A 15353-nucleotide genomic window follows, 5' to 3' on the forward strand; every position below is an offset into this window, starting at 1 on the left:
CAGATCAATCAGGTGCTTCGCTATATCACATTTGACATTGTCCGTAAGCTTGAGTTGATTTGCACACCAAAGAAATCATACAATGATGGAAAGACCTGTGCTAATGCAGACAGAGAAGTGCTTCTTAATCATAGCCTGAATTTAGTTGTGGAGAGTCCCTGTAATCCTAGATTCAGATCATTCAGGCGAGAAAAAACATCACCCAGATAGGCCAGTCATGTGAGAAACTCGTCATCATGCAAGCGGTCAGACAAGTGAAAATGATGGTCAGTAAAGAAAACTTTAAGCTCGTCTCTCAATTTAAAAAAACGTGTCAATACTTTGCCCCTTGATAACCAGCACACTTCTGTATGTTGTAAAAGTATTACATGGGGTCTGCACATATCATTGCATTGTGCAGAAAATACAAGAGAGTTCAGGGGTCTTGCTTTAACAAAGTTAACCATTTTCACTGTAGTGTCCAAAACATCTTTCAAGCTGTCAGTCATTCCCTTGGCAGCAAGAGCCTCTCGGTGGATGCTGCAGTGTACCCAAGTGGTGTCGGGAGCAACTGCTTGCACACGCGTTACCACTCCACTATGTCTCCCTGTCATGGCTTTTGTGCCATCAGTACAGATACCAACACATCTTGACCACCAAAGTCCATTTGATGTCACAAAGCTGTCCAGTACTTAAAAAATATCCACTCATGTTGTCCTGGTTTCTAGTGGTTTGCAGAAGAGGATGTCTTGTTTCAAAAGCAGGTATTGTTTCAAAACATCTCCTGCCATGTCACTGATGTGTCGCGAAACAGTGTTGTTTGATGAAGTCATTGTATAGTTTTTTGGGCCTTTTCCCCCAGCATTGTCCCAGCCATATCCGCGGCAGCAGGAAGAATTCAGTCCTCCACAATAGTATGGGGCTTGCCTGTCCTAGCCACTCGGTAGCTCACCGTATAAGACGCTTCTAGACCCTTCTTATTAATGGTATCTGTTGCTTTTATACATGTGTTACTAATCGAAAGTCGTCTTTATTCTCGCTCAAAAAACTGCCGTGGCGTATTTTCTTAAATTGCCATGTTTTGTTTCTAAATGTCTGCGCAAGAGTGAAGGTTTCATCGAGTTGTGAGATAGTACTTTTGCACATATAACACACTGTGCCTGAGGAAAGACACTACTCCCAATATAAGTGAACCCCAAATGTCATTCTCATCATATTTGCAGCTCTTCGATGGTCCAACGTCCCTGTCTGTTGTTCGGTGCTTTCCCAGGTAAGGGGGCAGTAGCTCTTTGGCTGCATCAGATTCACAACTGTCAGTGTCCATGCTAGCTGGACTAACAACAAATGTAGAATTACTGATGCTAGCATTGGAAGTGCTCGTGGACACAGAACAACTGTGTCGTCGACGGGTGCAGGTGTATTACTTCTGGTAGTAGCAGTACTACCAGTAGAGCTGGTATGTGTATGGACGCGGGCCTTACTTTTTTTAACCATTTATCATTTTTCGAGCAAACGGAATGAGCAGCAGCTTCATTTGGCTACATACGGACCGTTAGTGGAATTCCTGTGAGAGAGTAACGGTTAATGTGATTGGATGTTAATTATGTTGTGTTGTTATTTTGCTGAACACTAGATGGTTGAATTTTATTTTTGGCAGTGAAACGAGGCTACCTAGGCGAGTTAAAAACCTCACCCAAATGTATAGCCCCATTGGAAAATATAAATGGACTGTTTGAAAATGTGAAGAAAAGAAAAAGAAAAAAGAAACATTTAAAAAATATATGAGACAGTTGATCCGGGACAGAGAGGACTCTAGCAGGCGCTAATTCAGAGGGTAATTCGTTTCTGCTGCTGTTTTCTACTCCTTCCATTATTTGACATCTTGATCTGCCCCCGACAAGCAGGTCTAACGACCTAGCTGGGGATCTGCTAGGCAGCACAGTTGTGCAACAATTATTGCTATAATTGATTATAACTGTACTGTTTCCTTTCCTCCCCTTCCACTGACCCCTCACCTTGATCTCCTTGCGGGTCTCTCCGGGTTTGAACACCAGCGTTCCCTCGCTGTACTCATAGTCGGACCCGGCATTGGCCGAGCCGTCCTCGGTCCGGTAGTCCACGTAGAAGGTGCTCTCCCCCAGGCCCCCTTGACACACCACAGCCAGCCTCAGTACGCCGCAGTTCTCCATACACTGGCTGTGGGTGCTCTCAAACGCCAGTCGGCTGCACTCAGCCAGGTCGTCGTCCTCGCAGACCACTTCCTCGTCCACCGCGGCGGCGCGGCGGGTGTGGTCGGCGGCGTGCCTCTTGAGCACGTTGCCGGCGCCGGTCATCATGCGCGTAGCCTGGATGCGGTAGAAGGCGCGGCTCTTCTGCTGATGGAGGAGGGCGTAGTAGTTGGCTAGATCTACCAGCTGATCCAGCTCCTTTTCCGGAAACTTCTGTTTCAGCTGCTTCAGAATGCGGATCACCTGGGGGCAGAGGAACAGGGGGTGAAAAAAGAGGGACACAGACACACAACCTCGACACAGAGAGAAAGTTTGTAACTTTTGTAGGTTCAGCACGTTAGTAGCTCTTAATAGTCTCCTTTGCTTGAGTGTGTTTGTATGTGTGGTTGAGGTGAGTACCTACAGTATGTGGGTGGTCAGGAACTGCCTGAGTGTATCCTCTTCATCTCTTTTTACTCTCTCTAACCCCACTGTGCCTTTATATATTCCTGAGAGGGCCTATGTGGGTGTGCATGAATGGGATGAGTGTATCCTCTATAACTCTTCATCTCTCTCTCTCTCTCTCTCTCTCTCTCTCTCTCTCTCTCTCTCTCTCTCTCTCTCTCTCTCTCTCTCTCTCTCTCTCTCTCTCTCTCTCTATCCATACTGTACCTGTATCCCTCTTTCTCTCCCCCTGACGTTCTTGAATCCCTCTAACAGCAGGTCTCTCTCTCACCTCCTTGCGGCTCTCGTCCAGCTCCTTGGTATTCTCTACGGTCACCATGGTGCTGTTGGAGTTGGGCAGATAGGCCACGGTGCCCGCCGCATTGTTGGCACCATCCTGGTAGTTCTCACTGGGCATCATTCCCACCGCCCCTCCGCTCGGAGGGAACTTTCCGCCCATAATCATCTCGAAGCCTTTCGGGGTTGTGTCCCCCTCCGTCTCCACGACGATGCCGTGCTTGTCGGCACGGTAACGCTTGGCCATGTACTTGTAGAAGAGCAGGCGTCGGTCGGCGATCCAGGCCAGGATCACACACACTGGGAAGTAGAGCAGGGTGACCAGAGCCTCCCACACCTACACACACACACACAAAGACAGGGGACCATTACAAGACATACATCCAAACTGGAAGGGGGTTGATTGTTTGGTTACACACACATACAGTATCTATACACATTTGCTAGCACGCACGCACGCACGCACGCACGCACGCACGCACGCACGCACGCACGCACGCACGCACGCACGCACGCACGCACGCACGCACGCACGCACGCACGCACGCACGCACGCACGCACGCACGCACGCACGCACGCACGCACGCACGCACGCACGCACGCACGCACGCACGCACGCACGCACGCACGCACGCACGCACACACACACACACACACACACACACACAAAAGTGTACCTCCACTACTCCGGGTGAGATGACAGAGAGGATGAGGAAGAGCCAGATATAGGCGAAGATACTCCAGAAGGCTGTGATGAAGAACACACGCAGGTGTTTGATCTTCCTGGTCTCTCCTTCAGGGATGACCCACACACAGATGGCGATGATCACAAACATGTTGAAGGCGGCGCTGCCCACGATGGTGCCCGGGCCCAGCTCACCCGCCTCGAACCCATGCCCACACACCTAACACCGGGAGACAGAGGAGAGGAAGACTAAGAACTTTTCCTTTTGGAGAACTTTTGTGCAGTATAAATCAAAAAGGCCATGTCATAAAAAGGCCAAATGTTATGTTGGTAAGATTTGACAATAACTTTAAAGTAGATATCCGTTTCTTTTTGTCATTTTCAGCTTCATTCCAGTACTAGTATACACTGCAAACACTGATATGTTGTCGCTGGGGGGAGTGTTTTTGATGTGACACCCACTTATGAGTTGTGCTCGGGGAGTCTTTATGACACGGCACCCACCTCGATGACAGACAGCAGGATCTCTGGGGCGGAGGAGCCTAGAGCCATCAGAGTCAAGTTGGACACAGTCTCGTTCCAGATACGTACAGTGGCCACAGATGTCTCACCGCTTGGCATGGTGATGGTCACCTCCTTCTCCTGCAGGACAGAGAGGGGTCACACACACACATGAATGCATACATACACACACACACAGGTCATCACTCTATTCCCCCCATACCATTCCAGTATCTCACCACCAGACTCATACATATCTTCATCTCATCTAGCCAGTTACTGTAAAAAACAACTGCTCATAGGCCTGAGATGGTAGTGGGAAGTTACAGATTTCTTTCTTCTCCACATATAAGCATGACGGATGGTATTTACAGTATCCTACCATCAGGGAGGACGCGACCCTGACTCCCTGACAGAAGGGAAGGGGACAATCTGTTATTCTAATCTAGTGAATGGAGGAGTGATGGATGGCGGGCTATGGAGACTCAAATTTTATTAGTCGTATGTACGGGATACACATGGTATACAACGTCCTACGAAATGCTTACTTGCAGGTTCCTTTACATTTACAGTGACCTTGACATGTAGGGTTGGTTTATTTTACTGAAGTGGGCTAAATCAGGGTCACAGAGTGTTTCTTGGTAGTCTTAAACAAATCTACTTAAAAAAAAAAAGTATACACCTCACACACATGGTTATGGGCTTAAAAAAGAAGAAGACATCTGTACCATGTCAGATATAGAGTTGAAATCTATTCAATTTTGAGATTGCATCCCAGTATTACCCCTTATATCATCACAGAAGACTGAAATATAACAAAACCGTTTGATATACAAACCTGATGTTTATTAATGATGAAATTATGAAAAATATGAATAACATTCCACCTATGAGGCCACTGACTCATTTGACTGCCGGAAATGGCTACGCCATCCCCATATCTCCATATCCCCATCCCACAATCCCTCCATCTCCATATCCCCATCCCGCAATCCCTCCATCCCGCAATCCTTCCATCTCCCCATCCCTCCATATCCCCATCCCTCCATCTCCATATCCCCATCCCTCCATCTCCATATCCCCATCCTGCAATCCCTCCATCCCCATATCCCCATCCCTCCATCTCCCCATCCCTCCATCTCCCCATCCCCATCCCCATCCATCCATCTCAATCCCGCCATCCCCATCCCTCCATCTCCATAACTCCATATCCCCATCCCTCCATCTCCATATCCCCATCCCTCCATCTCCATATCCCCATCCCTCCATCTCCATATCCCCATCCCTCCATCTCCATAACTCCATCCCCATATCCCCATCCCTCCATCTCCATATCCCCATCCCTCCATCTCCATATCCCCATCCCTCCATCTCCATATCCCCATCCCTCCATCTCCATATCCCCATCCCTCCATCTCCATAACTCCATCCCTCCATCTCCATATCCCCATCCCTCCATCTCCATAACTCCATCCCTCCATCTCCATAACTCCATCCCTCCATCTCCATATCCCCATCCCTCCATCTCCATATCCCCATCCCTCCATCTCCATATCCCCATCCCTCCATCTCCATATCCCTCCATCTCCATATCCCCATCCCTCCATCTGCATATCTCCATCCTTCCATCCACATATCTCCATCCCTCCATATCCGCATCCCTCCATCCCTATCCCCATATCCCTCCATCCGCATATCCCTCCATCCCTCCATCCGCATCCCTCCATATCCATCCCCATATCCCCATCCCTCCATATCATCCCTCTGTCCTCATCCCTCCATCCGCATCCCTCCATCCGCATCCCCATCCATCCCCATCCCTCCATCCCCATCCCCCCATCCCCATATCCCTCTATCCATCCCCCCTCGCAGAGAGCCAGCATAAAATCCAGACACTCTCATAGTGTGCTTAAGCTTGCATTACCTCAGGACATACAGTGGAACAGCCCACCTGTTACAATACACTCCAATTAGGCGACTGGGGTGGTCTAAATCCTTCATAATGGATGAACTTCTGGAAATTACTCTCATGATAGATGCTCGTATTGTGAACTTACTAAAAAAATGGTGTGTAATTTGCTCGGTCAGAGAGAAAATTGAAAAAGGGATTATGAACAGATGTTGAACGCATGGTTGGCTATAAAGAGGACAATATTACAAACAGATAACTAGTAAATTCACAATGGTGTCCGATGGCCCAACAAACTGAAATGGATTAATAACTCGTGAAAAAATTATTAACTGCCCCGGTTAATTGATTATTTAATCGATTCCAAGGCTAGAATCTATTTCAGTTTCTTGTCAGCAGAGTAATCCAATTCATAACAATGTCAAATAGTCTGGACCAATTATCTAAAGCTTTATTTTTTAATTTCACCTTTATTTAACCTGGTAGGCAAGTTGAGAACAAGTTCTCATTTACAACTGCTACCTGGCCAAGATAAAGCAAAGCAGTTCGACACATATAACAACACAGAGTTACACATGGAGTAAAACAAACATACAGTCAATAATACAGTAGAAAAATAAGTCTATATACAATGTGAGCAAATGAGGTGAGATAAGGGAGGTAAAGGCAATAAATAGGCCATGGTTGCGAAGTAAATACAATATAGCAATTAAAACACTGGAATGGTAGATTTGACAGTAGATGAGTGTGCAAAGTAGAAATACTGGGGTGCCAAGGAGCAAAATAAATAACTACAGTAGGGGAAGAGGTAGTTGTTTGGGCTATTTATAGATGGGCTATGTACAGGTGCAGTGATCTGTGAGCTGCTCTGACAGCTGGTGCTTAAAGCTAGTGAGGGAGATGTGTTTCCAGTTTCAGAGATTTTTGTAGTTCATTCCAGTCATTGGCAGCAGAGAACTGGAAGGAGAGGCGACCAAAGGGGGAATTGGCTTTGGGGGTGACAAGTGAGATATACCTGCTGGAACGCGTGCTACGGGTGGGTGCTGCTATGGTGACCAGCAAGCAGAGAAGGCGGGACTTTACCTAGCAGGGTTTTATAGATGACCTGGAGCCAGTGGGTTTGGCGACGAGTATGAAGCGAGGGCCAGCCACCAAGAGCATACAGGTCGCAGTGGTGGGTAGTATATGGGGCTTTGGTGACAAAACGGATGGCACTGTGATAGACTGCATCCAATTTGTTGAGTAGGGTGTTGGAGGCTATTTTGTAAATGACATCGCCAAAGTCGAGGATCGGTAAGATGGTCAGTTTTACAAGGGTATGTGTGGCAGCATGAGTGAAGGATGCTTTGTTGTGAAATAGGAAGCCAATTCTAGATTTAACTTTGGATTGGAGATGTTTTATGTGAGTCTGGAAGGAGAGTTTACAGTCTAACCAGACATCTAGGTATTTGTAGTTGTCCACATATTCTAAGTCAGAACCGTCCAGAGTAGTGATGCTGTACGGGCGGGTGCAGGCAGCGATCGGTTGAAGAGCATGCATTTAGTTTGACTTGTATTTAAGAGCAGTTGGAGGCCACGGAAGGAGAGTTGTATGGCATTGAAGCTCGTCTGGAGGTTTGTTAACACAGTGTCCATGGAAGGGCCAGAAGTATACAGAATGGTGTCGTCTGCAAAGACGGCAGCAAGAGCGATATCATTGATATATACAGAAAAGAGAGTCAGCCTAAGAATTGAACCCTGTGACACCCCCATACAGACTGCCAGAGGCCAGGACAACAGGCCCTCAGATTTGACACACTGAACTCTGTCGGAGAAGTAGTTGGTGAACCAGGCGAGGCAATCATTTGAGAAACCAAGGCTGTTGAGTCTGCCGATGAGGATGTGGTGGTTGATAGAGTCGAAAGCCTTGGCCAGGTCAATGAATACGGCTGCATTGTTTCTTATCGATGGCGGTTAAGATATCGTTTAGAACCTTGAGCGTGGCTGAGGTGCACCCATGACCAGCTCTGAAACCAGATTGCATAGCGGAGAAGGTACGGTGTGATTCGAAATGATCGGTGATCTGTTTGTTAACTTGGCTTTCGAAGACCTTAGAAAGGCAGGGTAGGATAGATATAGGTCTGTAGCAGTTTGGGTCAAGAGTGTTCCCCCTTTGAAGAGGGGGGTGACCGCAGCTGCTTTCCAATCTATGGGAATCTCAGACGACATGAAAGAGAGGTTGAACAGGCAAGTAATAGGGGTTGCAACAATTTCGGCAGATAATTTTAGAAAGAAAGGGTCCAGATTGTCTAGCCCGGCTGATTTGTGGGGGTCCAGATTTTGCAGCTCTTTCAGAACATCAGCTGACTGGATTTGGGAGAAGGAGAAATGGGGAAGGCTTGGGCAAGTTGCTGTGGGGGGTGCAGTGCTGTTGACCGGGGTAAGTGTGGCCAAGTGGAAAGCATGGCCAGCTGTAGAAAAATGCTTATTGAAATTCTCAATTATAGTGGATTTATCGGTGGTGACAGAGTTTCCTATCCTCAGTGCAGTGGGCAGCTGGGAGGAGGTGCTCTTATTCTCCATGGACTTTACAATATCACAGAACTCTTTTTGAGTTTTGTCACAATCGTTGGAAGCTTTCCGAGCTAAAGGATAGCTGATGACCGCTAGCCGTGGTTAGCTGAATACTAACGTTAGCTAGTGAGCTGGCTAGCTTCTGTTGTGGATTTCGGATACGAGGTGAATAATACTTTTGGGGAAAAAAACAGATCCACACCACATTTTGTGAGGGGGGTGAGAGTGTTTTGAAAAAATATATAAAAAGATATGCGAAGAAAAGACAAAAAGATACAAAACATATATACACGGGACAAGACGAGGACAAAGGACGTCTGACTGCTACGCCATCTTGGAAACCTTGAAGAAGCTATAGAAATAGAATATAAACGCAATAGAAGCGTTGTTTCTTGTACTATTGTCTTTAGAGGACTGTTTCACTTTGATGTCCTTTTTCTTCTGTCCTTATTTTGTCTTTCTTTTCTTCTGTTAACTAGATATTCTTTGTTATTCTTTGTTAGCTAGCTAGCTTCTTCCAGGAGAGTCCTTAGCAACTGGTAAACAATTCAGCTAGCTAAGATAACTGTACAATTTTATGAAAAATAGTTACTTTTTCCAAAGCCTATCTTCTTTGTTTGTTGCTTGTTTTGTCTCCAATTCAGTCTTGCAGTTTTCTTTTGCTTTTTTCCAACGTATTTCACTCTAAAAACCATGTCAATTTCAATATTTGTAGGAACTCATTTTTTTTTATCAGATGGAATCAATAATTCACTAAGTCTCATATTATTTTCCAATTGTTTCGTTCTGAACAGAACCACTATTTTTGGGGGGTCGCGTTCCACTGTTCCGACCAGCAAAACTTTGAAAAGTACTACATCACACCTGCCCAGACGAACATGCTCACAACCCCATCTCCAGCGCCCGCATCATTCTCCGCCACATGGCCTCAAATGGCACCATTTTGTTTCTCTCCGTCGCCCGCGCGCTCTCTCCCCTATCTTCTGAATCATGCTGAAACGTCATAGGTTACAGTAGCCTATGCTTCGGAGGGGGAGGGGCAGGTAGCTTACACACGCGCACACACACTGGCAAAAAAATTCAGCTGGCAGGCAGGCAGACACTGGAAGAAGTTTGAGTGACAGAGTGAGGGCTTTGCATAGGCACTTTGTTGCATTTTTTGTGGGACTATAAAAACATGCCCGGTATGTAAAAGAATGCTATTAACCGGTTCCCATGCTTTTAAAATAGTGGTTCTGTTCCGGAACAGTATCTATCACTGTCGTTCCTGGTTCTGTTTCTGTTCCTTGAAAAATGTTATTTTCCAGTTTTGTTCCCTGAACTGGTTCCAACCCAAGGTTAGAATCTATTTTAGTTTCTTGAGTCAACACTATCTCTCGTCAGCAGAGAAATCCAATTCATAACAATGTCAGAATCTGAACCAATTACCCAAACTTTAAATCAGATGGAACCAATAATTAAATACACTAAGTCTGCATATCAGGATGTTTCAATGAACATACTGTAAATAGTGGAATTCCATATGGGCCCAAAGTCAGTCACTACAAGAAATGTGAAAACCCAAACATAGAAATAACACGTTCATTTGAGCTGTCTGTGGTAACACCGAAAAGCAAGGCGGCATTTCTGGAGAAAGAAACTGTTATGTCTATCACCTCTGCAGAGGCGAGTTTTACAATGACTTTATCATAGAATGTTCAACCTGTTTCCATGTTCACTGTGTTTGAGTGACAGTTAATGTAGTCTAGGGAGAGGTGAGAGAGGAGAGCCAACCACTGGGTCTAAGAGTGGGTGAGCTCTCTCTGTAAAAATCTCTTAATTCTATTTCTATGTAATTTCCATTATGTGGTGAATGACAACTCTACATAAACACAGTCTATCATATGGATCAATCTGTCACACAGCACCAACCTGTGAGGTTATGACCTCGATAGAGGCCATGAAACGGTCTGCGATGATGGACACTCCCAGGAACATGTACATGAGAGAGGTGAAGTAGACCACGGCCCTGGCCACCTGGTCGCCCAGCCCGGGGCTCAGGGGCTTCCACACGGGCAGCAGGGTGCCCGGCCTGCACACCACCGGCTGAGAACACTTTGAACTGCCGCCCAGCCCCGTGCTGCTGTTGCTCCAGAACTCCGGAGACATGGAGGGATAGGACATGGTGGAGATGGAGCGGTTCTCTTCCTCTCCTACTCCTCCTCCTCGTAGAGACTCCAGGGCGCAGGGTGAAGGAAGGGGGAGGAGGAGGAAGAGGAGGAAGGGGACGGAGGCAGAAAGAGAGGTGGGGAGGAGTGCCATGGTGGAGAATGTCGGGGGAAGAGAGGGATGAGGCGGACGAAGAGAGACGAGGAGAAGATGCCAGGGAGGGGTAGGACTAGCTCACCTAGGAGGAGAGAGAGATGGATAGAAGAGTAAAGAGAAGACAGAGAAAAGAGAGAGAGAGAACAATACTTGGTTAGATGTTGAGCGTAGCCAGCAGCAAACATACACCAGCCTTTCATGGACCTGTAAATAAATAAACCATCTACCTCAAAATCATTTTCAGTTTTTTTAACTAAATTAAAACTGAATCATGAGATATTACTGCAGTTGACATAGAATAAATCATTTTTCAACCATCGTCCTTGTTTCCAGTTGCTGTTGAAGGTTTCCAACTGCAATATGAGAACAAAAATGTCAACATGCACATGAATAGTAAATTCAGTCATGCCCCTGAATCATGAATATAAACCTTTCACGGCTATTCAAGTCGGAGGTTCCCAGATTGGCCTACGTGCTCTCTGCTTTCTATTGACAGGAGAACAGACAGATAGAGAGACAGAGAGAGACAGAGAGATAGATAGTTCATGGCGGATTCTGTGACGACAGTGCTGTCATTAAAGCCCAAAGCGGAGGGAGAATGTTGGCCCTGGAGAGAGAGAAGGCTGGGGTTTGGATGGGAGAGATAGTTCATTTTGGATTCTGTGACGCTGTTCCAACAGGCTTCGTGACATTGCACCAGGCTCTGCACAAAGACCTGTTCCCTCGGTCGAGAACACAATGACCCTGAGAGCCAGAACACTGAGCAGCAAGACACTCAGAAACTCTCTAACACACTCTCTCTTGCTGTTAAAGTGGGTCAGTGTCCATGGCTGACTGGCAGTGTGCTTTTGAAGCGGGATGTACAGAAAGTTAGTTTCTTTGCTTGCTTGTTTGTTCTACTAGCTTGAGTCCCAAATTGCATCCTATGTACTATATAGTGCACTTCTTTTGATCCAGGCCCATAGGGAATAGGGTGCAATTTCATTTGGGATGAAGGGGCTAGTGAGTAGAATTGTTGAACAGATACATACAACTTTAGGCCTGTACATACACTCACATGTCCAGTATATGAGGGTGTGTGTGTATACAGTCGCTGTTATTCAACCATTCTTTCACCGGGTGTCATTTACAGCCCAATGTATCTGTATGTATTGTATTGTGTGTAGTTTCTGTGAGCAGTGTGTGAGAACCATATGTAAGGGAGAATGTATAGAGCAGAGAGCCAGTTTAGTCGATTACAGTCACAATGTGAGACCTGCTGAGGATAGCCTGGGGTGAAGACACCTGGTCACACACACACACGCACACACACTCAAATGCGCACACACGCACACTCTCTCTCTCTTTATCTTTCTCTGTCACGTTGCCTGTCCAGCGTTAACATTATAGAGCAGCCCTTGAAAGCTTATCCATCTCAATACACTTGTCTATATACAGTATAATTTGACATGCACCAGACAACAATAAGTAGGATTTATCTGACAGAAAATAATTGTATTACATGCTTGTACTGCTATAGACACATCCATCAAACATACACATGCCAGTGTATGTCTGAATAGTCATGAGTATCCCTTTGTCAAAAATATTATATTGAGAGGCTGCCCACAAAACCATCCTCTAATGCATTTGCAGTAGGAATATCTCAGGTTATACGCAATGCATTGTTGCTACTGCAGGTCATACTCAGTCTGGGATTCTATGTAATTGGTCTTAACGGACAACAGTAGAAGATATTTCCGTACACATACATACACTGTAACTCACACATGCACACACTCGCTCACTCACACATTATTTTGTCACACCCCCCCCCCCCCCCCACACACACACACACACAAACACACACACACCCCTCCAGTGTGCAGTCATGTTCGGTCTGTCTCCTCAGGCTGACAGTCCAGTCTGACTGATGGATGTCTAATGATGCAGAGCTGATGTAGCCCATTTCCGTACTGCACTCTACCAGAATGCACCTCCAGCACCACACTACCATACCTGAATATCAAGCAGGAGAATAAGAGAGGGACACTGGGGGAAGAAGGGGAGGATGGCTGCTTACACTGGGTCTGCACTTGTTCAGAGAGCAGCACTCTCTGGATGGGTCTTAAATGGCACCCTATTTCATATCAAGTCCACTGCGTTTGACCAGGGCCCATAGGGCTCTGGTGAAAAGAAGTGCACTATATAGGGAGTATGCTGCCATTAAGGATGCAATTTCTATTTCAGAGTAGAGTGTTTGTGTTGTGTTCCTCTGTGACCTGTTAATCAGAGCCACTCCGAGGCTGGGGGACGACATGGAGGGATGCTGCAGGACAAAAAAAGAGGAAAAAGGAATCTGAAGAGATGTTTAAATGGGAGATGCGATGAGAGGACGGTTGAGGTGTCCATGAGAGGAGGGTTGCTGATACTAAGTATAATGGACAGGGAGAAGGGGGAATTGAATGTAGAGAGTGAAAAAGAAAGAGAGAGAGAGGGAGAGAGAGACAGAAGGGCAGAGCGAGAGAGGACCAGACAGAGGAAGAGAGTGAGAAAACCATAGAGAGAGAGATGAGAGAGGGAAAGAAAAAATAAATAGTGGGGTAGTCCTGCTATGATGAGTGCGTTAATAGATATTCTCAGCACGGCCAGAGTGTTTCCATGACGACCTGGTGAAGGTTTGGGAGGGTGATGCATCACAGATGGAACAGGAGAGAGAAGAAGAAAGGAAGGAGAGAGAGGGAAGAAGATAGGAAGGAGAGAGAGAAGAAGAGAGGAAGTAGAGAGAGGGAAGAAAAGAGAGAGAAGAGAGGAAGAAACAAAGAGCCTAGGAGGACTCTTCGTCACAAGCATACTGCCTTTCATGGACGTGTCCACTAGTGTCCTCTGCGGCTGGGTATTGTGGGGAAGGGCTCTTCAAGCAGCCCGGTTGGCTAGGCTGGGTCTGGGGGCGGGACTCGGGGCCTGGGGTATGTATAGCTGCCTCATCAAAACTGCTGAACCGCACGAACGCACACACGCTCGAAGCAGATGTAAACACACAATCCTGCACGTACACAAACACACACAGTCAAGAAGAATCAGCTTGGGCCTATATTTCCTGTGACATTTATGTGACCTGTGACATTTATGTGACATGAAGCGCTTTGTGGTTACAGATGTGCAGGCAGTGACCTGCATACACACACACACTCACCACGAAGCACAGAGGACAGTGAACAGTGAACATTGAATCCAGAGACACATGAGAAGAAGTGAATTGGGACGGAGACTTGATTGAATTAGAGTTAATATGGAAAATTGCTGTTTAATTATAATTGCATATATATATGAAGGATTAGGTTAAGTCATTGACGCAGCATCATCCGTGTTTGGCCGGGGTAGGCCGTCATTGTAAATAAGAATTTGTTCTTAACTGACTTGCCTAGTTAAATAAAGGTTAAATAAAAACTAATTAATAAAATAAATTGGTCTGGTCTGGGGTGACCCCTAACCAGAGCTCTAAGAAAGGGAAGTCCATTTGTGGGCATAGAGACTGAAAGAGGCACCACTCTGGTTATGCTTGCATGCATCAGGCAGAAGTCTGGGCTTGTGCACACCCACGGACCCACGGACCCACAGACCCACGGACCCACGGACCCACGGACACAGAGTTAGAGTATGTGCCCAGCCTTGGGTCAATGGTACCAGATTGTAGTCAGGTGATAGCTAGCGCCAAGTAGGTAAAAAAAGTTGATTAAGGAGTAAAAGGCCTATAGCATGTGTATGGACGGAGGGGGAGGATGTCCTGTGGTTAGATGGGGTGCAGAGATAGATGCTGTAAGAATGTATAATATTGCTTCATTTAAGGTTTGGTAAGAATATGCATATTATGGAAGGAATGGATGAAACGTATTAAACTGTGGTAAAGCTGACCTAACCTGAACCAATCCTTTTCTGATAGCTACTTTGAGGAAAATTGTACTTTGCCTATGATATGTGGTTGTCCCACCTAGCTACAGTATCTTGAGATGAATGTATTAACTGTAAGTCGCTCTGGATAAGAGCGTCTGCTAAATGACTAGAATGTACAAATGTAAGTGAAGCTATGAGGTATATAAGGAGATTAGATCTTTCTGTCCCTTACGCTCATTCATGCCTTGGTCATTGATGCATTGCTGCAGCTTTATAGTTTGAGTTTATTATTATTGTTATTATTACTCATTATTAATATTCTACTTTGTTTTTACTGTTAAGTTTTAGGTCTAGTCTAGAAGTAATCTTTAAGGTTACCTTACTGATAGATCTAAGTAGTGGATTAGAGTTCTCTATCACCATTGAAAAACTATTTGTATTGTAAGAGAGGTAAGACCCCATTTTCTTGTTATTAAAAGCTGTGGTTCTCATAAAATTTGAATAGACCAAAAATTGTGCATTGGTAGCCTAACAAGGTGTAGATAAGGGAGCTGGACATATCTTGATTTATCAGCTTATCATACTGCTTGTGTGAATTTG

The 15353-nt window shown here is 45.9% G+C and overlaps 1 protein-coding gene across 1 annotated transcript in view; it reads right to left on the reverse strand.

Annotated features, from left to right (window-relative positions):
• Positions 1-15353, reverse strand: part of LOC139547870 (sodium/calcium exchanger 2-like) — a 121669-nt gene that overhangs the window by 34088 nt on the left and 72228 nt on the right. The window contains exons 2-6 of the mRNA XM_071357014.1: positions 10488-10962; positions 4118-4255; positions 3606-3833; positions 2923-3264; positions 1995-2450 (exon numbers count right to left, since the gene is read on the reverse strand). Coding sequence (XP_071213115.1) covers positions 1995-2450; positions 2923-3264; positions 3606-3833; positions 4118-4255; positions 10488-10877 — 1554 coding nt within the window. The 5' untranslated portion in view covers positions 10878-10962. The remainder of the gene's footprint in view (positions 1-1994; positions 2451-2922; positions 3265-3605; positions 3834-4117; positions 4256-10487; positions 10963-15353) is intronic.

Source organism: Salvelinus alpinus, chromosome 21 (assembly GCF_045679555.1).
Source record: "Salvelinus alpinus chromosome 21, SLU_Salpinus.1, whole genome shotgun sequence".
NCBI classification, from domain to species: domain Eukaryota; kingdom Metazoa; phylum Chordata; class Actinopteri; order Salmoniformes; family Salmonidae; genus Salvelinus; species Salvelinus alpinus.